We start from the raw sequence: 27,793 nt of genomic DNA, 5'->3' as shown, positions 1-27,793 counted from the left end.
TAGCATCGGCTCGCCATAGCTCTGTACCTGGGTCTAGCGTCGGCTCACCATAGCTCTGTACCTGGGTCTAGCGTCGGCTCACCATAGCTCAGTACCTGGGTCTTGCGTCGGCTCACCATGGCTCTGTACCTGGGTCTAGCGTCGGCTCACCATGGCTCTGTACCTGGGTCTAGCGTCGGCTCACCATAGCTCAGTACCTGGGTCTTGCGTCGGCTCACCATGGCTCTGTACCTGGGTCTAGCGTCGACTCACCATAGCTCAGTACCTAGGTCTAGCGTCGGCTCACCATGGCTCTGTACCTGGGTCTTGCATCGGCTCACCTTGGCTCTGTACCTGGGTCTTGCGTCGGCTCACCATGGCTCTGTACCTGGGTCTAGCGTCGGCTCACCATAGCTCAGTACCTAGGTCTAGCGTCGGCTCACCATGGCTCTGTAGCTAGGTCTAGCGTCGGCTCACCATAGCTCAGTACCTGGTTCTAGCTTTGGCCCGCCATAGCTCTGTACCTGGGTCTAGCGTCGACTCACCATAGCTCAGTACCTAGGTCTAGCGTCGGCTCACCATGGCTCTGTACCTAGGTATAGCGTCGGCTCACCATGGCTCTGTACCTGGGTCTAGCGTCGGCTCACCATAGCTCAGTACCTGGGTCTAGCGTCGGCTCACCATGGCTCTGTACCTGGGTCTAGCGTCGACTCACCATGGCTCAGTACCTGGGTCTAGCGTCGGCTCACCATGGCTCTGTACCTGGGTCTAGCGTCGGCTCACCATAGCTCAGTACCTAGGTCTAGCGTCATCTCACCATGGCTCTGTACCTGGGTCTTGCATCGGCTCACCTTGGCTCTGTACCTGGGTCTAGCATTGGCTCACCATAGCTCTGTACCTGGGTCTTGCGTCGGCTCACCATGGCTCTGTACCTGGGTCTAGCATTGGCTCACCATAGCTCTGTACCTGGGTCTAGCATCGGCTCACCATAGCTCTGTACCTGGGTCTTGCATCGGCTCACCTTGGCTCTGTACCTGGGTCTTGCGTCGGCTCACCATGGCTCTGTACCTGGGTCTAGCGTCGGCTCACCATAGCTCAATACCTAGGTCTAGCGTCGGCTCACCATAGCTCAGTACCTAGGTCTAGCGTCGGCTCACCATGGCTCTGTAGCTAGGTCTAGCGTCGGCTCACCATAGCTCAGTACCTGGTTCTAGCTTTGGCCCGCCATAGCTCAGTACCTGGGTCTAGTGTCAGTTCACCACATCTCAGTACCTGGGTCAAAGGTCCTCTCCAGCTCCATATCAGTCTGATAATCCATTTCCCGAAGCAACACTTCAATAGCCTGGGTCAGGTTCTTGACGTCCTGCAGCTTGTTGTGTAGATCTTGCATGATGTTCTCTCTGCACAGAACAGAAACAAGAAGCAATGACACAAGCACCAGAGCAAATCCAGCTCATGAAGCCTCATTTGAGGCCCCATCGCCAACCACACGCATCAGCACCCCGAAGAGGAAATCTAGAATTAGACCCAAAACAACACAGATTAACGTAACTTTTCTGGCGACTCTTCCATCACCAGCTACCGCATGTTGACAATTTAGTTTGGAATCTGAAAGGGGCTTTAGAAGCGAACTAAAGGAGGGTTTCGATGGAGGTATATAGGGTCAATCTGCCCTGCAACAGAGGCTCATCAAAGTTTATTATCCTCTTAGTATTAGGACTATCAGGGATAGGTCTGATTTCATAACGGAGGATAAATAGTATAACATTTCAAGGTTTTGAAATAAAAAGGGTTCAGTTATTATTAATTCTTGCCCCTCTTCCTTTGCATTGTCTGCCGGGTTGCACTAGGCCATTTGATTCCAGGTCTGGGTGTACATCGCACAACACATCCCCGTTTCCCAAAGTAATGAAGGGTCGCTTGATCAAGGCATTAACCAACTTTAAACGTTTGTAGTCTCCTCCAATCGTAGCGGACCATTCGCTCCCTATTGCTGGCCAGATTTTGCATGCTTCTTTGCTCAGCGTCCAAATGTACAGTTTAATTGGTCCAGGTGCGATATATACTGAGGGCCATATCTGCTCCTGTTGCCAAGGGAGACCACACAAAGCAGGAAAGGAAGGTGGGAGAGTTTTAACCAGGAATTAAATTCAACAATAAACTCAAGTAAACTACAAACAACTAGGCCTGGGCGGAGTTCCACTTTCCGGAACTGCGCGAAGAAACCCAGAAACTTTGTTGCGCTATGTGGAGTTCTGCAAGAGGCGGAGTGCATTACATGGCGCTGCTCGCACCGATTTTTAGTGCCGGGTGTTAAGCCCGCACTGTAAAATCAGCACGAACGGCACAAGAGGGCGCTGCTTCTTTCTGCCGCTTAAGTAGATGTGAAGTAGTGTGGCTCACTGGTTAGAGGCGGCAGACCCGAGAGCAGAGGACGGCCCGGGACCAGGGTTCGATTCCCGGCGCGGCAGGTTTCTGGACCAGGGTCAGCGGACTCGATAATTCTGTCGCCTCGGTGCCCACTCTGATCAGCGATCACACTCGGCAACTCTGGGCATTAGCTTGCCTCATCTTCACTAACGGCCCCACCAGACCGCCGGGGATGCCTGGTTTCACCCTGGAGATACCCATTAAGGGACCATCTCTCAGGGAAGCCAGGAAGGGTTTCGCAGCGGTCGAAGCGCCTTGGGACCCTACGGTAAGTAGTGCGCTATATAAATGCCTATACATTACATTACATTACATTACCCAAGCGGCAGCTTCCTCAGCGCGAGCAGATGGTTTCTCGACGCGAGTGGTAGCGACCAGCCGTGAACGCCCGCGTTGAGAATTCTCGCCGGGAAGTGGTCTGGCGAGCCGCGGGAGAGGAAAAACACTGCTACAGGGAGTTTATCAGAACTTCACACCCAGGTCTAGAAACCACATCTATCCACCAGGTACACAGGTTACAGGGAGGGAAGCCAGAAGGAAGAACACACAGGTCGGGATACCGGAGATGAACTTCACATGCTCGGCATACTGAAAGAGTCTGGTTAGTACTTTTGGGGAAGAGCTCTCTCTAAATTCAACAATCAACAACTAGGCTTAGCCTTGGCAGTGACGGTTCAAAGCCAAAGGCTTTTATCTGGAGAAATGAGTATCAAGTAACCAAGGAGAACCAAACCTACCTTAAAAGAAAGAAACCAATTAGTTAAATTCCCAAAACAATGTGCTAAAACACAAAAGAATGTAACATTTGCAACAAGACTCAAATAACAAAAATGGATCAGGGATTCAGGAGTTATAAAACTTTGGGTTGGTCAATAGTATTACCGTCTCATTGCAGACCTAGATATAGGGTTCTTGTAGTGTGAGTGCATAAAAAGGAGTGAGATCATAGCCACTAAGAATGCATCCTTTCAGTCCATGACATGGAGGGGACAGGAATGCATTGGCTCAAATGAGTGACAGTCTGTGGAGGAATATGTTGAGGTTCCACTCAGCGACTGGATGCACCCTTGGGGGAATGACTCTAGGCCCTCCATGAAAGCCTTGATGACCTGTACAGGAAACCAGGACATCTCTCTATGGTGGATGAAATCAGATATGTCTGATAACTAGAGTCTAATGGAAGGGTATGGCAGCCCGGAGAGCTGTAGATGAAGGTGGAAGAATATATATTTCCTAGACCGGAGTGTTTAATGGATTTATGTTCCTTGGGATAAAGTAGTGGGGACAACCCTTCCATTTTGCTGCATGGCAAGCTTGCACAGTGGGCCTGCGTGCTTCCTTGAGGAGGTCTATGAACTGCTTTGGAAGGCATAGGTAGCCAACTCTAGGGTCTCAGGTGCCAAATCGCTAGATAGACCTGTTTACGGGCTGGGTGTCTGATCTGACCTTGGTTTCTGGTGATGCCCACTTAGTTGGGGAGCTTCTTGTGGGGACTGATGGACATTGAGAAGAGTAGAGTAGAGTAGAGGGCTGTTTGGTGGGAGCCATAAGGAGGAGTGTCTTCTCCAGAAGGGATGTATGCTCATCCTCAGGGTAGGGGCTGGACGATTCAGCAGAGGATTGAGGTGAAGCAGGAGGTGTATATGCCCTTGTTAGTGTGGCTGAAGGAAGAACAGGAGGCAAAAGAGGACGTAGAGGAAAAGGAGGTAGAGGTGGTGGTGAAGGAGCAAAGTGGATAGGTCTTGTGCCACTGTATTTCTTGTTGTGTTTCAGAGCCAAGGCTACGTTCTCCTCGAAGGTTGGCTTCCGCAGTAGGGGGATAACCACATTTGGCTGTAGCTTGGTAGCAATCCTCCCAATCTTTGGATTAACATATCGTCTCATTTGGGGGCCAAAGAGTATTAAGCTGCTCAAGGATTGGCTGTTCTGAGTCATCGTGAATTTCTAAGACCATTTCTCACTGCTGAAGGTTTGGCCTTCGGAAGTGCCGGGGAGGATTTCAGAAGCAGCTTCGAGGTTTTTGGAGGTTACGGTATCAGCATCGAAGTCAGTCTCGACTCACCCTGCTTCGGCGCCAGGGCTGGTGTCGGCTCTGTGATTTCAGGGCCAATAGCCTCTTAGGTGGACTCTCAGTCAGTGGTGTTGTGTCTGTCAGCGAGGTCTTGTTCGCTCAACCTCAAGCTTGGACTGTTCTTTCTCCTCAAAGCCGGAAAAGAAGGTCTACTCTGGCGACAGTTGGTTGTCTGGAATATCCATGAGTCCAGCTTTTCAATGTCTTCAGTGTTGAAGGTTTGTTCCCCAAAGTTGTCCAAGGCATCTGCTGCAGAGAGCAGGCACATCTTGAGATACGCCCAGCGTCTGTCCCTAAAGTGACAGACTTTCGACCTGAACGACAAGCAGGCCTCATAATTTGTGTCATTGCGTTGTGGCAACAAACCCAAACTACGCACTTGGTAATGGTTAGACAAGGGGTATCCCAGGTTACAGCAGGGGCAGTATTGAAATGGAGTCATATCCTTGAGGAACAAAATGTCGACGAGAGACTTGGGGACTCAAGGCCCCTGCGGAGAGTCGGTCGATCCATGACGTCTAAGATCTTGGTAGCAGGTCAGCTGTAGTACTGTTTTAACCTATAATTGGTGTTGAAAAGAAGAACAGGGATAGTGACGAAAGTGTTGAAGGTTGTCTTTATACTTGAGCTCCAGCAGCACATTCGAATCCAATGGCAGAAAAGAAAAAAAACATTCTAACATGGAGTCGGTGTCAATACACAATGCCAGCACAAGGAGGAGTCACATTCAAAAGACTTCTGTTGGCTGTAGATATCTAGAACTTGATTCCCGTTTTATGGAGAGTGTTTTCACCCCGTACCTGAATTCCCAGTAAAATGAGATCGAATGAAAATTGCGCAACATGGAACTATATTTTAACATCACGAAATAATGTTTCAAACCGCGCATGAAGGAAAACAGGAAGGGGTTCATATTAAACACCCTAAGATTTTATGAGAGAATTTCACTCTAGCAATATCTACATCGACCATTTGCAGTGAGAAACACAAGTGTTTGAGATTTTTAACTAATAAAATAGTGATGACTTACTGAGAGTGAGGTTTATTAACCCTTCGAAACGTGACCACAGAAACCTTGGATTCATAACAGATTTTAAATGCGTTATGGGAGTTATCGCCTTTGTCCTGAAGAAGGTGGCGTTTACGTAGTAATACCCACCGAAACGCGCCAACGCCTGGTTTGTATAGACATACTGTAGACTGTATATGACATTTGCTTTTATTGTCACAAATATTTGGAAAAAACAAATGTCGAAATAATAAATTTTGTCTGATGAAATGTCTAAATAATGAATTTTGGTCTGATGTATTGTCTAGATGATTAGAAACAAATTTTCTTGCAGGTTCTCCCAGTACTGTAATAGTTTTTTTTTAATTGTGTTTATAACATTTGCTCATTAGTGTTGTTATCTTTTTAATACGTTTCATTAATATTGAATAAAACATTTGCACATTTTCTACACTTGCCCTTTGACGGTGGTGGTGTTATATTCTGGTGATACGATTTTATGTATGAATGGGCAAGTGTTTGATGTAATAGGTTATCCAGAGGGGAATTTTTCTGACTGAGGTCTACATAAATTCCATCCCAACAGGATTTCTGGCAAGTAGTTCCATGCTGGATGCTTCTCAGAATGGCTTTCGCCCACGTCATAGCACGGAGTCTGCCCTCCTGGCTGTGACCGAACATCTGAGGGCAGCCTTAGATGCTGGACGTACCTCCGCTGGGTTTAACTAGATCTCAGCGCCACATTTGACACGGTATCACATCAGATGCTGTTACAACGGCTAGAGGAGGCTGGAATTGTGGGCCCGGCTATGGGATGGTTTGCCTCTTTCCTCTTGGACAGAACCTTCTAGGTGACGGCCCCCCCCCTTCGCCTTATTGGCAGGGACACAGGGCACACCTAGGAAAAGTGCATCAGTTATCAGGCAAAAAGTAGGGGGGTTACTGCAACAGAAACTCCCTTCCTTACAAAGCTCAACAACCAATGCCATCCACATACTCCATTGGTTGCCGATGGCTAGGCGCATCGAGTTCAAGTCCCTCTGTATTGCCTTTAAAGTCATGAAGCTTTCCCCACCTAGCATTCTGGCAAAACTGACCTCACCTTATACAGCTACTCGCCACCTCCAATCTATGGGCCAGCACTTGGCGGTTGCCCCTCAGATGAGGAAGGTGCGTGCAGGAGGGCGGTCCTTTCGCTTTCTGGTGGCTAAACTTTGGAACTCTCTCCCGGTGTACATCCGTAGTATGGACAATTATCTAGCTTTTCGCAAGGCCATTAAAACCTATCTTTTCCCTCTGACTTAGTCTCGATCTATTCTGTTAGCCACCTGCCCTCTTCTGCAGCCTTCTTGTTTTTCTGCCAGTTAGCGCTGGGAAGCCCCTTTGCTGGGCCAGCTATGCACTTTATAAAACCCAGTAACATAACATGTACTATAGTGCACCCTTCCATAGGTGTGTAAGGCCTGCTGTAGGAGCGACTTACCTATATTGTGTGCAGTGTCTACAAGCATGGCACACTTGTTTTCACGTTTGTCTGCACCAAGAAACGCAGTCTGCAATGGCAGACTGCATGAGTTTGGTGACGGGTCCCTTAGGGTGGCACAATACACGCTGAAGCCCCCAGGGACCCTCTTTAGTACCTCAGGCCCCAGGGGTACCATTTACTAGGGACTCACAGAGAGTGCTAAAGGTATTGCCAATTAGGGTACAATTGTACAATCTTTGAAACAGAACTGGCACTGGGGACCTGGGCAGCAAGAACCCAGGACACTTCCAGTTAAAATTACATTGAATATACTTTCCTACACCCACCTCCCCCCAAAAGAGAATGAGACTAACCTTTCCCAAGAGAGTCCTGGAAAGGTTATCTGCATTGTCATGGTCAGTCTCAAGTCTGTTCTCCACTGTAAAGTCCATACGCTAAAGGGAGATGGAGCACTTCAATAGTTTGGGCTTTTCACCTTTCAGTGTGGCTCAAATGGTTAGAGCGGCAGACCCTGATGCAGAGGTCTGGTCCGGGACCAGGGTTCAATTCCCCGCCTCGGCGGGTCTTGGGCTCAATTTCCTCGGACCTGATAATTCTCGCCTCGGTGCCTATTCTAATCATGGGTCCCTGTAGGAGAGTAGGGTCTGCAATCCTATGATCACCCAGATTTTTGCTTTTTGCTGCACTGGTTTACGACTTTCCCTGGCTGTGGGCCTGCTAATCAGACCCACAGCCTAGCTGTTCTGTCTATTACAAAGTGTACCCAGGTACTGAATTGGCACTGGGCCCTCTCCAAGTCCCTGTACCCAGGGCTGAGGTGCACCCAGAAGTCTCCCAGGGGCTGAAGCACGTATTGTGCCACCCCTGGACTGACTAACTAAACTGACACAACTGGCTGCACGACAGCTGGGGCAAGGTGGTGTACTCACCCTTTGCTTTAGATATAGTATACCTATATCTAACCCTAAAATGGACACACAGATCTCCTATCAGTCACTCCTATGGCAGGCCTTAACAATCCTGAAGGCAGAGTGCTTGGAATCGTGTGAGATGGTGCCCTGGCATGAGCTGAGCCTGTCTGCGGCTTTCGGGATCTATCCCTTAGCCGTTTCCATGATATCGCATACCATATACTCTTAAGTGCATTATAATCCTCGCGGTTATATGCCAACTCTGGTATAGCTTTATCAAAACATGTCGAGTAAGGTGTCATACGAATTGGAATACTAACCCCTCGCCAATTCTGGCGACGGGGTTAGCATTCCACCCTTCTAGAGGGACACGGCATGTATGTAACCCCTAACCCCGGGTAAAGTCAGACAGAGCCTTAGCATCCACAAAATGGATGCTGCCACCGAGACACAAGTCTGCCCTCCTGCTGCTGGGAGTCCTCCCAGAGCAGGAGATAAGGACAAAGGGTTTCCTGCCAGGGGCGGTGCCAGCACCGTCCCAGACAGGATTTTGTGTATTGTAGGTAGGCAGGGCTTCAGAGGAAGGTGACTGCACGTGGCACCCCGGTGCTCACTGTGCATAGGCTGGCTTGAACCAGTTCCAGGGACACTCCAGACCCTGTGCTGGGGAAAAGCCCGCCAAGGAAGTGGGTGTAACCACCCCCCTCCTGGTCCCACCCATAGGGCAGGACCTAGTCGCGTGCCAGCCCCCTTTTCCCAGATAAAGGTAGGGACTGGCCCCCTTCCAAATCAGATCATCTTTGAATCCTGAAACTACTTTCTACGAAAGGAACTCAAGACTTCTTCCTAAGATTTCTCCCTTGTGACTAAGGAGTAGTCACCCTGCATCCGCAGGCACCATCTTAAGAACACTGCGGTCTGCTGCAAGTCCTTCCTCCGGAATCCGACTGCCCAGCTCGACGAGAACCGGCTTCCCTGGCACCTCTGACCTCTACCCACCTCTACAGCCCAGCTGAGAACCGTGGGTGCGACGAGACCTCGAGGGACCGGCCATCTGCAAGACTGCACGACTTCTGCACAGCAAGCCCGCCGAGTAATTTCCTGGTGAGTGCTTTGGGGTCCGAGAAGCCCCGACCCTGAGCAGCTCCTGCACCGAAGATCAGCCCCCCAGCATCTCCACGATCGGCGTGGGGCCCTTCTGCTTGTTGCTGCTCACCGCGTTGTTTGGCTACTAGCCCGCTGGCTTGTGGCCTTCTGAACGACGCCCGACGACATCACACTGCTGCTGGTCTGGTTGCTCCAGACTGGCCCTTGCTCCCTTCCCGAAGAGGAGCACCCCGGACCCTCCTGGTCCACTCAAGACGCCATTTTTGAGTCCACCGCGTGGGCTTGAATTAGCCAAGGCTTGTTGCCCAATCCTGGGTCCAGCGACGTCGAGAGCATCATCCATCGTGGGACAGCTCGCCTCTCCATCCTGGTCGCCGACAACGCCTCCTGGTCCGTGAGATCTGCAGAGCCAGCGTCGCCCACTCACCTAGTCGAGGTGACTACCATCCGGTGCCCTCCTGGTGCCCACTGACTACTGGCTAGTAGTCACGAACTTGGTCCCCTCTGCTTTCAGGTGTCATCCATCTTCCAGATCCAGGCTTGGATCAACTCGAACTATCTTCACTGGTCGCCTGCCAGCATCTTTCTTCCAGGCTCCTGGTCCGGCAACGAGGATTCCCGACGTCTTTTGAGACCTATGCAGCTGCAGCCCCTGGGCTAGGTAACTTCGGCATTTCGGTGCCCCAGCATAGCCTCACTATCCAAGGGTCAGGATCCACTGTCGTTTTCTCCCTACCAGGTCGGGTTCGCCCGTGAACACTAACTTTAGCGTTACTAGCTTCCATAGACTTTGTCCCGCATCCCGCGTGAGAGTGCACACTCTGCACCCGAGTCCCCTAGGTCTCCTAGACGTAATCTAACGATTCCATAGTCAAGTCCTAGCGATTCCAAAGCCTATTAGTACTGTACTTACCTGCTAGTAATTTCGCATTCCACTTTTAGAGTATATGGTTTTTCGTGCCCCTCGGGCATTTGTATATACTGTGCTAACTTAAGTATTTTCGTAAGAGTTTTGTTGTGTGCCTAGCACCCTGTCCTCATAAAGAGTACAGGGTTGTTGTGATTCTAATAAATACATTGTTTATTTTCATAACACTTGTGTGGTGTCCTTTCACTTGGTGTTCAAGGGGTAATGTGATGGTAAAACAGCTGGCTTAACACGCCCTCTAGAGTCTTAGCCTTAGACTGCTCGTATCCATGCTACTAGGATAGCTGGTCTATAAGGTTGACTTACAACCAATCATCAATAAGGGTTGTTTGGACTGATATATAGTGATCACTAGAATAGTGAGCACTGCACATCAGGCCAACTTCTCACAGTCCCACTCTGCAACTCTGGGCAATAGCTTGCTTAATCTCCACAACAGCCCCACCAGCGCTGGGATGCCTGGCTTCACCTTGGGGGTGCCCAGGAGTTGACATTTCACAGGGAAAAAGCCAGGAAGGGTTCCTAAGCGTTATACGGACAGCGCCGGGACACTTCCGTTGGAGGTAGCTGTGCGCTTTACAAATGCTGGCATTTGCATTAGCCATCGGAGATGCCAGTGGTCAGTTTGAACCAGGAAGTGAGAACTGACCACTTTGCCTTTGCTGTGGTCTGGATCAGGGACCAGACCACAGCAAAGGCCTCCCTCTCAATGGCATTTCAACGTTGCTCTCTGGGGAGTAACCTCATGTTAATGAACGCAACAGGTTGATCATGGCCATCATCACTGGCTCGGGATAGGACCGCTCCTATCCATGTTCAGAAGTATCAGTCTGCACGATGAACGGCTTAGAACAGTTTGGAGTTTTTAGAGTGGGTGCTGAGCACATTCCTTTCTTCTTACTTTCTCCGTCAAAATCCTTTTTACTGCTCACTGACCAGTTTACTTTCTTTGGCATTTCCTTGGTGGTCAGGTTTGTGAGGGGTGTCACAGCGGTAAAATGCCCCTTCACAAACCTCCTAAAGTACCCAGTCAAGTCAAGGAAAGCCCCGACTTAAGTCTGCGTGTTTAGAGCCACCCAGTCCACAATTGTCCGGCTCTTGTATTGTACTTGGACTGCACCTACAAGGTGGCGCAAGTATACAACAGAGTCCTGCCCTATGTGGCACTTGCTTTCCTTTAAAATGAGGCCTGCACTCTGCAGGACCTCAAGGACCGTTCCAAGGTGACCCTGCCAAATGGAGCTACAGACATCAATGTCATCAAGATAAGATGCACTAAAACACTCCAAACCAGCAAGGGCTTGATTCGCCAACCTCTGGAAGGTGACGGGGGCATTCTTTAGTCCTAATGACATTACTGAAAATTGATAATGTCCACCTGGGGTTGAGAATGCTGATTTTTCTTTTGCTCAAGAGGTCTTTGAAGTTGGCTGCCCGAACCCGTCAATATGTTCATGCGCCCTTGGGATAGGGTGTGCATTTGTCTTAGTGACAGCATTGAGACCTCTATAGTCCACACACAACTTCTGCTCTGTGTTACCAACCTTGGCATGAGGTTTGGTGACTATGACCACTGGGCTGGCCCAGGGGCTTTTAGAAGATTCAATCACCCCTAACTCCAGCATCCTGTGGACTTCAGCTCTGATGCTTTCCTTGACTTAGTCAGACTGTCTGTATATTTTATTTTTGAGAATCATCAGTGTCCATAACATGGGGACACCAGCTGGTCTGACCTGGGTGAGGGAAAAAGAGCCCAGCATACTGCTCCAGGACCTCCCTCCAGTCAGACTGATGTCAGGCTGAGAGGGTGTCAGAAAAGACCAATCCATCACTGACGCATCTTTGGGACTATGATAGAGGACGTCATGGAGACGCTCGCTCTCGTCGTTCTCATCAGTGACCATCCTCAAGGCCACTCCCGCCCTGTCATGGGGGGGTTTAAGGCGGTTTACATAGATGATCCTTGGGGTACCTGCAAATGCCAAGATACACCAAATAGGTGACCTCCCACTTTCTTACAAGGGCAGGGAAGGGTCCACTCCATTTGCTCTGGAGGGCTCTAGGGGTCACAGGTTTCAAAGCCAACACCTTCTGCCCTGGTTGAACTCCAGCAGTTCTGTCATACCAGAGCTTCTGGAGTTCTTTGCCGGCCTCAGGGTTTTAGATGCCTTTTCCATGTATGCAGCAATCTTTGAATGTGGCCACGTATATAGTCCACTATGTCTTGCTTAGGCTCTTCGAGAGGACCCCCCAGCCTTCCTTCACTAGACACAATGGTCCCCTTACAGGATGACAAAACAGAAGTTTAAAGGGGGAAAAATGTCCTCGTTCTACGGTACGTCTCTGCGGGCAAAAGCAGACATTGCAGCAGAACATCCCACCTCCTGAGGTTTTCAGGGAGTGCACGGATGCCTTTCAAGAGTTTAGTTGAATCTCTCAACTAAACCATTTGTTAGTCAGTGATAGGGGGTGGTGAACTTCTAGGCCACCCCACACGGCTTTCGGGTTGCCAGCTATATGAAGTTACTACCTCAGTCTGACACGATCTCCTGACACCCACTCTAGTAAAGCTAAGAATGAAAGCTATGGCAACTGCAGGAGCACTGCATACACAAGGAGATGATGGACGGAGCGCTGAGACTTTTCAGACACTCACACCAGTCACAGATCTGGGTTGAATCCATGATTGTTCTTTAGCCCACTCCGCCACCCCAGTTCAGACCCAGCTATATGCAAATCAGTCTTGACCCTGTGCCCTATTGGGAACAGTCCAGCCCGAACTGCCAAGCCATGTCTTCCCTGGACCGGAAACAAGCATCCTGGGACCGGTTTCTGGGTAACACCCCTCATCAGCCAGGCTAGCATGAATACAGTGGCAAAGTCAGCAAGGGACCCACATCTCGGCATATCCTGCCAACTTAGGGCGAACAAAGCAAACACAAAGAGATGATGGACGGAGCGCTGGAACTCATCAGACACTCACCCCCAGTCACAGATCTGGGTTGAATCCATCATCATTCTTTAGGTCACTTTGCACCCCAGTTCAGACCCAGGAGCAGCGGCAGCCCCTATGGGAATATCTTCAGCCAAAGTGAGTAAGAACTCTGTAGGAAGCTGGCTCTGTACATACCATACTAACGTAAGGTTTCGGGTGCACAGAGTCCAGAGGATCCCCAGAGATATAGAAGAGGCTAAAGTAGATCGCACCGTACTATTCTGTGGTAGTGTGGTTGAGCAGTCAGGATATCAGGAGGGTAGTGTTGAGCACTTGTTGTACACACTCAGGCAAGAAATGAGGCCACGCACTCAAAGACTGAATCCAGACCAATTGTTTGTATATAAAGTTACTCTGTAATTTTATTTCTGAACCAACATTTACTTAGTAGCAGGGAAGTTAAACTCTTCATACAATGTGACATTCAGTAAGACAGTGAATATTGAATTAGCAGGAACATTCAGTTTACTTTTTGATTACAGTTCTAGTTTGGTGATACATAATCGTAACAGTTTACACCATACAATACGTGTTTAAGAAGGTTAACTCTTCTGCAAGCAATAGATTATGGTTTGTGTAGTACAAGACAGTTCAACACTTAGGACTGAATGGTGCATTTTTCTCTAAAAATAATTCTATGAGGAAAACGAAGTGTTAAGTTACTGGTGAGTACATCGGTTTTGGAATTGGAGGTTTGGGGGGTAGAACCAAGGTTCCCAAGGTTCACGTTGGCACTCGAGGGGCACCACTACTGCGGTCGGGTGCCAATGTTAGCCAATGGGGCTAGGGGACACCTCGGTTGGGGGCTGCTCACAGACAGGCCACTCGGCCTCAGGAGCGAAGCTCTTAGGGTTAAGATCAGGGCAAAGGGGTTCACAGGCTAGCACAAAGCCCACACCACGAGCGGCGCAGGGACGGCCGGGTGCAGGATGCTTAGATGGTGCCGGGAGCCCAATACATTTCAATGGAGGACATCGGCCACGAAAAAAGGACTGTAGGCTGGAGCCACAAGACTGGATGAAGGGAGCAAACGACTGGAGGATAAAGTTGAAGAGCTGCTGGACACCAGGACACAGTCGGTCAGGCACCTCTGGACTCGGGAGCTGCGGGTGCAGGGGTGTCCTTTCATGTCAGGTTGTGGGGACCCTTCAGGATGAGGTTGCAGGCGTTGAGAAGGTGGTTTGTGGAGGTCATCCAACGCTGGCACTCAGGTCAGGATCGCTGGGGGAACCTCGCTGGGGTGTTGGGCCTCTCGGGCTGTGGGCATCAGGTGCAGAGTGGTGAGAACTTGCGGATCTGGCCAGATCTGGAGTTCTGGCTTGGGTTGGTATTGGACAAATCCAGTGTACATGGAAGAAAGGTGTACATTGTGAAGGCAGGGCAGGTCTCCGGGGCTGGGGCCAAAGCAGCTGTCGTCCTCTCCTGCAGCACGGCTCTTGGGTCCTCCTCCTTGTCAGAAGAGGCAAGGTTCAGGGTGCCCCCTAAATACTAGATTTAGAGGCATTACAGTGGTGTGAGGGTTGGGACCAATGGGTCCCTTCCTTGGGGTGTCTACACCCCTGAGTAAGCCACCCTCCAGTGGGAGGGGGGCATCAGCCTCCTCCTGAATGGACGGGTCATCCCATCTTCAAGATGGCGGGGACTGAGATGTGTGCTTTACCTCGCCTCCCCCACCTGAGGGGTAAGCTTAGAAAAGGTGGGCACACCTCCCTTCTTGGCTAGGTTTTCCCACCGGTTCTTGCACTCAAAATGGGGGTCAAAACTGGTGGGAGCTAGTGGCTGATAGTAGCAAAAGGCTAGTAGTAGCTAACAAAGGAGGCAGGGCTTTGAAGGTCCCTCTACAACGACCTTGCCTATCCTGGGGGAGGAGGTATGACACCTCTGCCCAGGATGTGCGTTCTCAGACCCAGAGAACGGAGGTATTTCTACCCAGGGGACCAGAAACCTGTCTGATGATGCAGATGACTGGGAGCCAGTCAGGAACCACACCAGAGTTGGTCGCTTTTCAGGGGGCATCTCTAAGATTATTTTTCATTATATCCCACACTGGCATCAGTGTGGGTTTAATGTGCGTGGAAGTTTGATACCAAACTTCCCAGACTTCAGTAAAGCCATCATGGAACCGTGGAGTTCTTGTTGACAAACTTCCAGCCCATGTACTCAAAATGGCTTCACTGGGCTTACAATGTCTCAGAATGGACTTGGACACTGTGGGGGCATATTGCTCATGCACCTGTGCCCTCACCTGAACACGGCGCATCCTGCCTTTAGGCCTGTAAGCTAGATGCTAGACGTCTCAGGTGGAGGTAAAGCCACCTCACAGCACAGCAGGCTGTGAACGCTGCTCTCGATGCACATTAGGTGTTGGAACCGGACCAGATAGTCGCTGCCTTTTATAGTTTGGCTCAGGGTTCAATGCCAGACTCCCACAGGAGCGGTTGTGAGAAAGGGCCTTGTTTGACATGGTCAGCCCCCACTTTCTGCCTGGAAATTGATGTGGTTTTGATTGTAGTGCACAGGATCTCAGCCAACCAGGCCCTCTGTGCCAGTGCTCCTTCCCGAAAAACAGCCCGATGGGTACTTCTACCCCCTGCAAATCTCTAGTAAACGGTACCCTGGGCACCTAGGGCCTGGGAGCTGAAGAGGGCCCCTAGGATCATGCCGCTGACCTTGCAGCTTGCATGCCCCAGTGAGGTGAAAAGCAATAAAGTCAACATGGCACCCTGCTGAGAGGTTTCTTGACATTATTGCCATCTGTCCGATAGCCCTGAAGAAGTCGTGGGGTACACCCAGAAGAAACACGTGTTGGCTGGGCACCTGGAAAAATAATAAACCTAAAAAAAGGAGAAAAAGAACATCATTTGGATCATATATTGTGTGGTCGTGTTATTTGTGGAATACTCCCAGTATTAATACTGTTAAATGCAATTACGTGTGCATAGGTTCTGTTTATTTGTGTATTAAGAATTACGGTCCGTTTTGGAGGTTGTGGGTTATCCTCTTACCTGTTGCACCGTAAATTGTGCTGTTCAGATTGACGTGAACATTAGAGGCGCCACTACTTGCCACATTACTATCAACCCACTTACTAGTATTATCAAGTCCAGTCTTGGCTGACCCCTCCTGGACTCCATGACGACACCTGCAGCCTGAATCTGAAGGCTTCCCCTGACTGCGACCAGCTCCAGTAAAAAGAATCCGATGTCTAAAGGCATGTCTGCACCCAAAGCCCCTGTGCCTTGGTAAGCTGAATCGACGATGCAACTACGACCCTATACATCTCTACTTACCTCTGCTACCACTGGTCTCCCTCCTGCAACCTCCGGTGCGACGCTTGCAGAATGTCTGTCCAAAGCAAGTTCTCCATTGAGAAGCATTTGGTGCCCGATGCTGAATATGCACCCTGCACCCGGCCGCCCGGTGGCGCTGGTGCGTCTTTGTGGCCCCGCCCTTGCTTGTTCTAACCCCTAAAGCTCGGCCCCTGCAGCCAAGTTACCTACTTGCAAGCAGAGTGGCTTCAAGCACCCCCAGTCTCCATTGAAATGCATCGGGCCGAACTCTATTTTGACCTCTGCACGCGGCCACCCTTGTGCGGCTGGTGGTGCAGTTTTAGTAGTCACCTGACTCTTGCTGACCTTTGGACCCAAAGACTGGAAATGTAAGTTGATACTTACCTGTAGAATCGAATTATTGTTTTCCTCCATAGGATAACATTGAACTCTTTGAAATTTGCTTTAAGTGTCGACTTTTGAAAGTGAAAAGTATTTTTCGAGCAAAACGTACTTACCTTGTTGGTAAGACCTTGGCCTTAAACATATATTTTTTTTTAAACGCAAACAACTCTTATTTTTATATAATTGACATGGATCTCCTTTTTGAGTTGTGTGTCCCTTGTTGGTTAATGTTGTGCAGTACATGTCTTACACTTCTGTGTGTGGCCGAAGGCTGCTCACCCACACTACCACTATCGGAGCACTTTGGGTTTGCAATGATCCCTGTACACTTTTGGGGGAATCTGTGAACTCTGTGCACGGTAGGACCACCTAATGGCGCTCATACAGAGGCAGCTTCCTAAAGAGGTGCTCTGCCTTGGAGTGCTTTTGGGGGCGAGGCTTCGTTACCTGGCCTCTGGGCATTGGAACTGCAGACTTAGGTGTGGCTTTTGTCTGGAGGCCTGAAGGTTTTGTAGCTGGAGTCCCAGCTTCCTCATGGCTCGTTGCTGGGCGTACAGTGTGCTGAGGGATGGCCCTCTTGGCTGGCTTCTTTCTCCTCTACATCAAGAGGGTTTCGTTCCACAAAGATGTCGGCTGTTTCAGGCGAGGGTTGTCTCAGTCTTTTATGAAGCACCCAGCGGCTCCCTGTATGGTACCAGAGGGGTTCTTGCACCGAAAGAGTAGGCATTTGTTGCAAAAAATGCAACTGTGTTCGAGGGCAGAAACGGAGACTGCACAGTATTTGGTAATGCATCGAGGGCAGAATTGGAAGTGAACACATTCCATATCACCCTCCCTAGGCATTATTTGCAGATAAAAAGTGTATTCCTAGGATGACAGCTGATCGTCTGTGCTGGAGTTCGGGTCGCGTCTCAGGGTATTCGAACACAAGTCACTGATGAATCAGATGGGAGGAGGTTCGCCAGGTGTTTTCAGAGTCGTAGGACCCTAAATTTCGAAGGGCTGCTCCCAAAGTGAATGCAAACGAGTTGGTCTATGAGTTTGTAATCAAAATGTCAGAACCCAATGGCAGAAGAAAACCATCGTGAAGCCGGTGCCCTCAAGCATTGTGGATTATGGGAGAAGTCACAAGGGGTCTTGAGAATAACTTCTTTGAAAATAAACCAAGCTCCAAGGATGATGCAGAGCACGCGTATGTACTGCCATAAGGCACAAATACATCTACGTAGAATATATACACTGAAAAACACAGTTAAGTCAGTTATGATTCAGCAAACAAAATCGAAAAAGCATTGCAGTTGGTTAGTTATAATGTGCAATGCACAATGCACGCCACACCTCCTGCCCGTACTTTCAAACGCCAATGTGAATGGCTTTTGGGAGTTATGGTAACATTCACAAACAACTCTGCCTTCGGCCAACTGGTTTATGATGTCACCAGCACCTTTCAAGGTTGGTACTTACTACATAGTTAGTTTATATGTTTAAGTAGCTCACTAGGAGAGACGTAGAGGTATTATCCGATCCATCAAAGGACGGTGCAATATCGGACTAGATAGTGAAATGGAGCTCAATGGATAAGGGCCGGTGCCCAGGGTGCTCCACTGAAAGGCCGTTGTATTCACATGTTCGTTAGTTTTCGGTGTACTGTACGAAACCATTTTCAATACACCGAAGTTAACGACTAGAAGTGTCCTTTACTCAGGCCCCTGGCTAATTTGGTGTTGGAGTAGCCGAGATCCCTTAGAGTGAGTGAATGAATGAAATACGACTTGTAGAGGGCACGGCTACTCCATGGAGTGTCCCGGCTTTGCGCTTTTCGGTCATCCACAGAGTACAGTCAGATCATCTACTCTTGTTGGAAGAGCCAGTACTTCAACCTTTTCCTGAACAGTGAGGTAACATCTACTGAGCGCAGCTCAAGAGGGAGTTTGTTCCATGCCGCTGGTCCAAGATAGGAGAAGGTCCGTCCACTCGTTCTCGTGTGGCGAATTGTAGGAATCCTTTCAAGAAGTCTGATGGTGGGCCGCAAGTTTCTAGAGGGAGCATAGAAACTGATTCTGCCCCTAAAATAACCTGCACCTGTATGGTCCAGTGCTCTATGGACCCAAACTAACATTTTGAAGAGAATTCTCTTCTTATCAGAAGCCGATGAAGGGTACGAAGGTGTGGGAACGCATATTCTTGGAGGCAGGCTAAGGAGAGTGCAGGGTAACATTCTGAACCAGCTGAAGTTTGTAGAGCAGATAGTCCGGAGGGTCACAGATACAGGGAATTTCCGTAATCCAGCCTGGAAGTTCTTTGATTTGAGAACCGCCTTTCTTACAGAGAAAAAAGGAAATGTAAGAACTTTAACCTCCGCAGAAGCCCTAAACATGTTCTAACCACTTGAGACTTGATTTGTGGTTGAAAGGAGGGGAGGTGTCAATTCAACGCCCAAGTTCTAAACTATTCCCCCGGAGACCCTGAGGGTAGGGCGTCTTTAGGCCACAAGGTCTGCCATGATTCTGGGGCATTGAAACCAAAGAATAGTATTTTGGTTTCTTCTGCATTACATTTTAGTTGATGGGTGGTCATCGAGTGAAAAATAGAAGAAAGGCAGGTTTAATAGACTCCTGCAATCTCCACTCCCCTCTCACAGGTGAACAGCAGCTGAGTGTCATCGGCGTTTGCAATCACCTTTGCCCCCCAAGGGCTCTGCCAGCTAGGCTAAAGGAGTGAGGTCCACAGTAAACAATGTGGGGCTCGAGCCGAGGCAGAGCCCGGCGTCTCTCCCAAGGTCAGCTCGCATGCTCTTTAGGAAAATGGAGGGACCCACACTTCCTGTCCTCGATCCTTCAACAAGGAGGCTAGCCAGTTCAGGGCCAGTCCACCTATCCCGAAAGACTGGAGGTGTGCTAGACGCCTGGATGAGGGACCGTATCGAAGGCCACGGACAGGTCTAACATGATCGGAACGTCCTCCCCCCCACCGTCCAATTTGCCTCGGATGTGTTCGGTGCCTTTAGACTGGTCTAAAGCCAGACTGGCTAGGATGGCGCTGATCAGTAACTTTAAGATACTGAGAGGGCTGATGATTTACACATCTTCCCAGTACCTTAGACAGGGCTGACAGTAGGGATATTGGCCATTGGTACCATACACGGTATTAACTGCCAGAAATGTAAACGGTAAAACAAAGAAGAATACAGGCCCACCGTGTTTCTGGGACTGATAGAAAGTTTCTACTAGCAACGCATAACAGGAATAATTTAGAAAAATAATAAAATATGGCGATTGTTTAAATCAGGATTCGTACTGCCACACATACAGTACAGATCAAAGACTAACCAAGATAAAAACATTCATATTATAGCATTTATGGCAAGAAAGACTGCTGTAAATATTGTTTAACCTACTTTTTATGGAAGGATTGAATACATTTTCACAACGCAACTAAAAAAGGGGAACTGATCTGAATTATGTTTAGGTTTTGTTTACCTCTCAATTCCATGTACGGGGTATGGTACAAGCATAGAGCTCTTCTAATGGTTAGGATTAAAAGTGTGAATGCCAGGCCAGCAGGTACGGCATCACAGCAACCCTACACTCTGGACAGTCAGGACAAAACAGGGAATTCTGGCAGTACAACGGTATCCAAGGCCCTGGGATGCCTCTGGTATGGTTAATGACCTCACAACTGACAGCCGACACTGACCCCTCAAGACGTAGAGAAAAGGACTGGTAAGTACTTAGGTTAGGTGATACTCGTGTTACCCAACACAACTCATCAAGACAACGGCCATTTTACTACCACCACAGGTCACCACTCGCTGAAAGTCTTAACAGCAACCGTGTGAAGTTACATGTTTATCTCACGGGCTAAGGAAACCTGCTATACAGGGGTCCTGCTCATGCATGGGCACCCTCTCACACAAAACCCAGCGCCCTGCCTTCAGGATTGATAAGGTCTGCTATTGGAGTGACTTATAGCTTTATATGTGCAGAGTTTTAAGGTAGAAATAGGTAACGGATATCTTAGTAAGGGGTACAAGCACCACCTTACCCAGGCTGCAGTAGCAGACCTGTGGTGCCATTTTGGAAGGCTTCCCAGGGGCGGCATAATACATGCTTCATCCCCTGATAGGCCTCTGGGGTACCTATGCCCTTGGTACCTAAGGTACCATATACTAGGGACTCACAAGGGTACCCCAGTAACCAAACTGGAGTGTGCCTAATGTACATGCAATCAATTTAGAGAGGAAGCAGCTAAGCTGGGGTCCTGGATAGCACGGCCCCAGCCAGACTAAAGTCGAAAAACCAGTGAAACATCAGCAAAAAGTGGGGGTAACCATAAGAGCAGTTCCTACTCTCTTACAAATGTTATTGCAATAATGTTAGGAATCAGCAACGGGTTCTGTATAAACCAAAATGAGGCTAGCCGACTCTTACGTATCATTTGCTATTAGGTCCTCCAGGATCTGCTCGGCAGTGCTCTCAGGCGAGAGGAGGTGACAGCAGCTGGTCTCCATGAGGTATGCCATTTCCATGGAAATCGATTCGCCAATAAGTCTCAGACACTGAACTAGGCAGACCACGTCACGTGCTATATCTGCGTCTGCAAGAAAAAAGACAATCGGTGAGACCAGGCCGATGACGTAGAGGTTAAGGCATTAATTAGAGCATCCAGCAGGAGTAGTGGTGTACATAATATAAATGAGCGGCAAAGACTTGGGACACGGACGCACGCACACACACTCTGATGGCTCAGGACACAGACGCGGGCGCACACACTCTGGAGGGCTGATCAGTGAAGACAAACAGCTGGAGAAAGAAAAATACAGCAATGGGAAGTATGGGGCGGAGCGCAGGTGTGTCATGAAGATGGTGACGACAGGGAAAGCAAATTGAGCGAGAACAATGTAATGGGTACGTGAATGAACGTGCATGCTGTGCTCCAACAGACGAGAAGATTCCTTTTGCTAGCCAGTGAGGAAGGGGGCCTGGATGTGCTTGATGTACATCATTAGGGGCAGCAGAAGCCTACAGCTTGCATAAGCAGGAGTGAAGGAACGCGGTTTCAGGCAATCACAGGGGCAGCTGCAGGTAGGTAGTGCAGAGGAGGAGAACAGAAGATTGCTCAGCGGCACTAGGGCGGCCGGGTGCAGGGTGCTGTTTCGACGTCGGGCGTCCTGTTACTTGCCTTGGGGATTCTCTGGTTTGCAAACACACTGCAGGCTTGTAACGAAGGTCTTCTGGGTGCAACCACCACTTCGAGAGGTAACTTGGGATGTTCGGGGTTGGCTAGGCACCGTTGGTTGGGCCACACAAGGCCGTGGGGCGTCGGGTGCAGGGGTGCCTTATAGGGTCGGATCTTCTTACAAGCTCCTGGTCGTGGTTATGGGGACCTTCCGGATTTAGACTGCAGGCGTCGTCTGGAGGCTTGAGGTAGGTCAGGGATCACTGGATCCCGGATCGCCGGGAGACCTCCTCGTGGTGTTTGCCCACTCTAGCTCGGGCCGTGGACAGTGGGTGCAGAGTGGGGCGGATTCACGGTTTCCAGCCAGGCCAGATGTTGGAGAGGAACACATTTAGTGCTCATGGGAGACAAAGTATTTGGGTTTGAAGGCAGGCAGGTCCTCTGGGGTTCCTGAGGTTGCTGGCTGCAGGGAACTCCGGGATTTCGCAGGAGCAGGTTCGAGGTGGAGACAGGCCGGTAGGGCTTGGGCCAAGTCAGTAGGCGTCTTCCTCTGGTTCGCTTCGGCATTTTCTTCTTGTGGTTTCTTGTCTGAGTTCTTGGTTCAGGGCTGCCCCCTAAGTACTGTATTCAGGGGGAATTTTAGGGGTCTCGAGGTCAGTGGGCAATGGGCTACTGACCTTAGAGTGACTACACCCTCGGTGTGCTCATCCCACGTGAGGGGGTGGCCACAATCCCTTGGAGAGTGCCTGCCATCTGCAAGCTGGGGGGGCACTGAAGAGTGGGCTTCACCTCGCCTCCCCCACCTGAGGGGTGGAGTTGGCAGAGGTGGGCACACCTTCTGGGCTGGCTACTTTTTCCCGCCTGTCTGATGGCAGGAGAGGCTGGGGGTCGCATTACAAAGGCTGCCAGGTCTTTGAAGCTCCCCTGCCACAGATGGCTCTTCCTGGCCTGGGGGAGGTGTGACCACCTCCTCCCAGGAAAGGCTGTGTTTCTGGGCTCAGGAAGCGAAGGCTCCCACCCCAGGGGTCCAGAAACATGTCTTGTGGTGGCAGGCTGGTGTTTACCAGTCCGGAAACCCACCAGAGGCTGGTCGTTTTTCAGGGGGCATCTCTAAGATGCCCTCTGTGTGCATTTTTCATTAAATCCCACTCTGGCATCAGTGTGGGTTTAATTTGCTGAGAAGTTGGATACCAAACTTCCTAGTATTCAGTGTAGCCATTATGGTGCTGTGGAGTTCATAATGACAACCTCCCAGCACCATATACTCTTCACTTACAATGTCTGAGAATGGACTTAGACACTGTAGGGGCACAGGGCTCATGCACCTGTACCCTCACCACTGGCATAGGGCACCCAGCTAGAGGGGTCACTGATCCATGCCAGGGTAATGGGCTGTAGAGATGGCATACAGGGATGTGTGCCATGTCGACTCTTCTCTTTGTTCTGCACCAAAACACTCAGTCTGCAAAGGCAGTGTGTGAGTGTCAGGGCACAGGGCCCCCAAGGGTGGCACAATAAGTGCTGCCGCCGTTGGAGGCCTTCTCTGGTCAGAGTGCCCTGGGTACCTGTGGTACCATTTACCAGGGGCTGACAGGTGGCCAGAGAGTGCCAGTTGGGGGTACAAGGTACAGTTTTGGGGAAAGAACACAGGCCCTGGGAACCTGATTGGCAGGGACCCAGGGAACATCAAGTAAAAGTGCATCAGAAATCTGGCAAAAAGTGTGTTGGGGGGGGGGGGGATTACTGCAACAGAAACCCAGCTTCTCACCCTTTGCCCTAGTGCGGTCTAGTTTAATTGCTAGATAGTACAAGTAAAGAGGGAATCCATCTCAAGTATATGTACTGGGCACTGCTGGTCTTTACGAGCATTGTTCCCGGCAGCCTGTGCCCATGAGCTCAAACTGCGTTCCCTCAGCACGCGCACACTCCCACAAGCGCGCACTTCACTGCTCCTTGTGAGACGAAGTGACCATTTGTGAGCAGAGCGGGAAAATTGTCACTTTCAGTTTCTTGATGCTGAAGTGCATTAGCAGCGAGTTTACAAGGCCGGGTGGAGAGGCAGAGTCTTCCATTTAGCTGCACGTGTTTTCCCATAAAACTGGGAGCAGACAGCGGTTACACAAGCTGCGTGCTCTATTAGTGTGGGGGTCCTGTCAGGATTTAGCAGCTGCAGAGTTCAGAAACTGATGTATTTTTGACAATGACACTGAGAAAACTAAATATATGGAGTATTTTGTAGCGCGCAGGATAAAACTGCCCAAAGTTGGTGTTGTATAAAATAGCACCAATTGAAATGAGAATTCTGTCTGTCACCAAAATCTATTCACATTTGTTAAGTGAGCACAAAGCATTAACCGTTGATGGCGTAAATAAATACCTTTCTAAACGCTGAATTGTAAGTGTGAAACTAGAAAATCCCTTCTTGGCCACATTGTGTGATCCTAGGCAAATACATTATTTTACTGAGCAACCCTTTTGTTCGTTATCACTCATAAGAACACCCCAATCAACGTCGAGGGACTACAACAAAGGCCAGCTCCACACCAGTAGTTGCATTGCTAGGATTCGTCACTCTCTTCTTCAGGTGCACAGAGAATTGCAAGATCCTCAAACTTGCCAACTCGCCGACATGCCAGACAAAACACCCATGGACTTGAGCTCCCCACCCCAAGTCCATTAAAACCAACAGCGCCCTGAGTGGTACTGAGACCCTCAAAAGCTGAGCGCCTCTGTGTTCTGCCGGACTGGTACCCAAGTCACGAATTGCAGCCTTTCTATGCAGGTACTTGGATGCATCCTACTCAACATTATCCTTCGATGCATCCCACCAATCACCATTATACGTCGATGCATCCCACCCATCACCATAATTCTTCAATGCATCGTACCCACTTCAATTGTCCTTCGATGCATCCCACCAATAACCATTATCCTTTGATGTGTCCCACCAATCACCATTGTCCTTCGATGCGTCCCACCAATCACCATTGTCCTTCGATGCGTTACACCAATCACCATTATCCTTTGATGCGTCTCACCACTTCCCCCTCGGCTCAGTTAAGGCTGGAGGTACCGACGGACAGAGCGGGCCTCTTTTAGACCTGAGCGAGCGCCAGGCGAGGTGAGGCCCTCCCCCATAAAACTTTTGGGTGAGAACCTACTGACCTACTATAAGGTACATAGTAGAAAAACCACAATTCTTGTGGATGCCTATCAAGTGATTGTTAACTTGTATAGTGTCTGTTGCAGTAGTATCTTGAATCATAGGTCCTGAAGAAAGCCTTGTTAGGCTGAAACATGTCGACAGCTCCCATCTGATTGATAGTGATATTTGCTCTAACACTATCTTTATACTGTAGCTTTTAATATTACCCTTGTGATGACCCACCCCTAATAAAGTAGTTTTGTCTTGGCATCACATTAGGTAATTTTATTCCACATTTTTTCTTTCATTGTGTGAGAAGTTGGCCTGATGTGCAGTGTTCACTATTCTAGTGATCACTATATATCAGTCCAAACAACCCTTATTGATGATTGGTTGTAAGTCAACCTTATAGACCAGCTATCCTAGTAGCATGGATACGAGCAGTCTAAGGCTAAGACTCTAGAGGGCGTGTTAAGCCAGCTGTTTTACCATCACATTACCCCTTGAACACCCAGTGAAAGGACACCACACAAGTTGTTATGAAAATAAAGTGTATTTATTTATAACAAGACTACCCTGGCTCTTTATGAGACAGGGAGCTAAGCACACAACAAAACTCTTATAAAAATACTTAAGTTAGCACAGTATATACAAATGCCCGAGGGGCACGGGAAACCATATACTCTAAAAGTGGAATGCGAAATTACTAGCAGGTAAGTACAGTACTAATAGGCTTTGGAATCGCTAGGACTTGACTAGGGAATCGTTAGATTACTTCTAGGAGGCCCAGGGGACTCGGGTGCAGAGTGTGCACTCTCACGCGGGATGCGGGACAAAGTCTATGATAGCTAGTAAAGTTAAAGCTAGTGTTCACGGGCGAACCCGACCTGGTAGGGAGAAAACGAAAGTGGATCCTCACCCTTGGATAGTGAGGCTATGCTGGGGCACCGAAATGCCGAAGTTACCTAGCCCAGGGGATGCAGCTGCATATGTCTCAAAAGACGTCGGGAATCCTCGTAGACGAACCAGGAGCCTGGAAGAAAGATGCTGGCAGGCGACCAGTGAAGAGAGTTCGAGGTGATCCAAGCCTGGATCTTGAAGATGGATGATACCTGAAAGCAGAGGGGACCAAGTTCGTGACTACTAGCCAGTAGTCAGGGGGCACCAGGAGGGCACCGGATGGTAGTCACCTCGACTAGGTGAGTGGGCGACGCTGTGCTCTGCAGATCTCACTGACCAGGAGGCGTTGTCGGCGACCAGGATGGAGGGGCGAGCTGTCGGCGTCGAAGGACCCAGGATTGGGCAACAAAGCCTTGGCTAATTCAAGCCCACGCGGTGGACTCAAAATGGCGTCTTGAGTGGACCAGGAGGGTCCGGGGTGCTCCTCTTCTGGAAGGGAGCAAGAGCCAGTCTGGAGCAACCAGACCAGCAGCAGTGATGTCGTCGGGCGTCGTTCAGAAGGCCACAAGCCAGCGGGCTAGTAGCCAAACAACGCGGTGAGCAGCAAAAAGCAGAAGGGCCCCACGCCGATCGTGGAGATGCTGGGGGGCTGCTCTTCGGTGCTGGAGCTGCTCAGGGTCGGGGCTTCTCGGACCCCAAAGCACTCGCCAGTAGATTACCCGGCGGGCTTGCTGTGAAGAAGTCGTGCAGTCTTGGCAATAGTCGGTCCCTTGAGGTCTCGTCGCACTCACGGTTCTCAGCTTGGCTGTAGAGGTGAGTAGAGGTCAGAGGTGCCAGGGAAGCCGGGTCTTGTCGAGCTGGGCAGTCGGATTCCGGAGGAAGGACTTACAGCAGACCGCAGTGTTCTTGCGATGGTGCCTGCGGATGCAGGGTGACTACTCCTTAGTCACAAGGGAGAATCTTGAAGAAGAAATCTTGAAGTCCTTTCGCAGAAAGTCGTGTCTCGATTCCAAAGATGATCTAATTTGGAAGGGGGCCTGCTCCTACCTTTATCTGGGAAAAGGGGGCTGGCACGCGACTAAGTCCTGCCCTATGGGTGGGACCAGGAGGGGGGTGGTTACACCCCTCTCCTTTGGCGGGCTTTCCCCAGCTCAGGGGCTGGTGTGCCCCTGGAACTGGTTCAGGCCGGCCTATGCACAGTGAGCACCGGGGTGCCACTTGCAGTCACCTTCCTTTCAGCCCTGCCTACCTAGGATACACAAAACCCTGTCTGGGACGGTGCTGGCACCGCCCCTGGCAGGAAACCCTTTGTCCTTATCTCCTGCTCTGGGAGGACTCCCAGCAGCAGGAGGGCAGACTTTTGTCTCGGTGGCAGCATCCATTTTGTGGAGCTAAGGCTCTGTTGGACTTTAACCGGGGTTACAGGTTACTCACATGTCGTGTCCCTCTAGAAGGGTGGAATGCTAACCCCGTCGCCAGAATTGGCGAGGGGTTAGTATTCCAATTCGTATGACACCTTACTCGACATGTTTTGATAAAGCAATACCAGAGTTGACATATAACCGCGAGGATTATAATGCACTTAAGAGTATATGGTATGCGATATCATGGAAACGGCTAAGGGATAGATCCCGAAAGCCGCAGACAGGCTCAGCTCATGCCAGAGCACTATCTCACACGATTCCAAGCACTCTGCCTTCAGGATTGTTAAGGCCTGCCATAGGAGTGACTGATAGGAGATCTGTGTGTCCATTTTGGGGTTAGATATAGGTATACTATATCTAAAGCAAAGGGTGAGTACACCACCTTGCCCCAGCTGTCGTGCAGCCAGTTGTGTCAGTTTAGTTAGTCAGCCCAGGGGTGGCATAATACATGCTGCAGCCCCTGGGAGACTTCTGGGTGCACCTCAGCCCTGGGTACAGGGACTCAGAGAGGGCCCAGTGCCAATTCAGTACCTGAGTACAATTTGGATAGAGAGAA

General features: G+C 49.9%; 1 protein-coding gene across 1 annotated transcript in view; it reads right to left on the bottom strand.

Annotated features, from left to right (window-relative positions):
• Positions 1 to 27,793, bottom strand: part of NUP160 (nucleoporin 160) — a 289,550-nt gene that overhangs the window by 168,773 nt on the left and 92,984 nt on the right. The window contains exons 15-16 of the mRNA XM_078684503.1: positions 21,021 to 21,186; positions 1,252 to 1,379 (exon numbers count right to left, since the gene is read on the bottom strand). Coding sequence (XP_078540629.1) covers positions 1,252 to 1,379; positions 21,021 to 21,186 — 294 coding nt within the window. The remainder of the gene's footprint in view (positions 1 to 1,251; positions 1,380 to 21,020; positions 21,187 to 27,793) is intronic.

The sequence above is a fragment of the Lissotriton helveticus genome, chromosome 3_2 (genome assembly GCF_964261635.1).
Source record: "Lissotriton helveticus chromosome 3_2, aLisHel1.1, whole genome shotgun sequence".
NCBI classification, from domain to species: Eukaryota; Metazoa; Chordata; class Amphibia; order Caudata; family Salamandridae; genus Lissotriton; species Lissotriton helveticus.
Note: the sequence above shows the minus strand (reverse complement) of the source record. Positions and strands in the feature narration are given on the sequence as shown.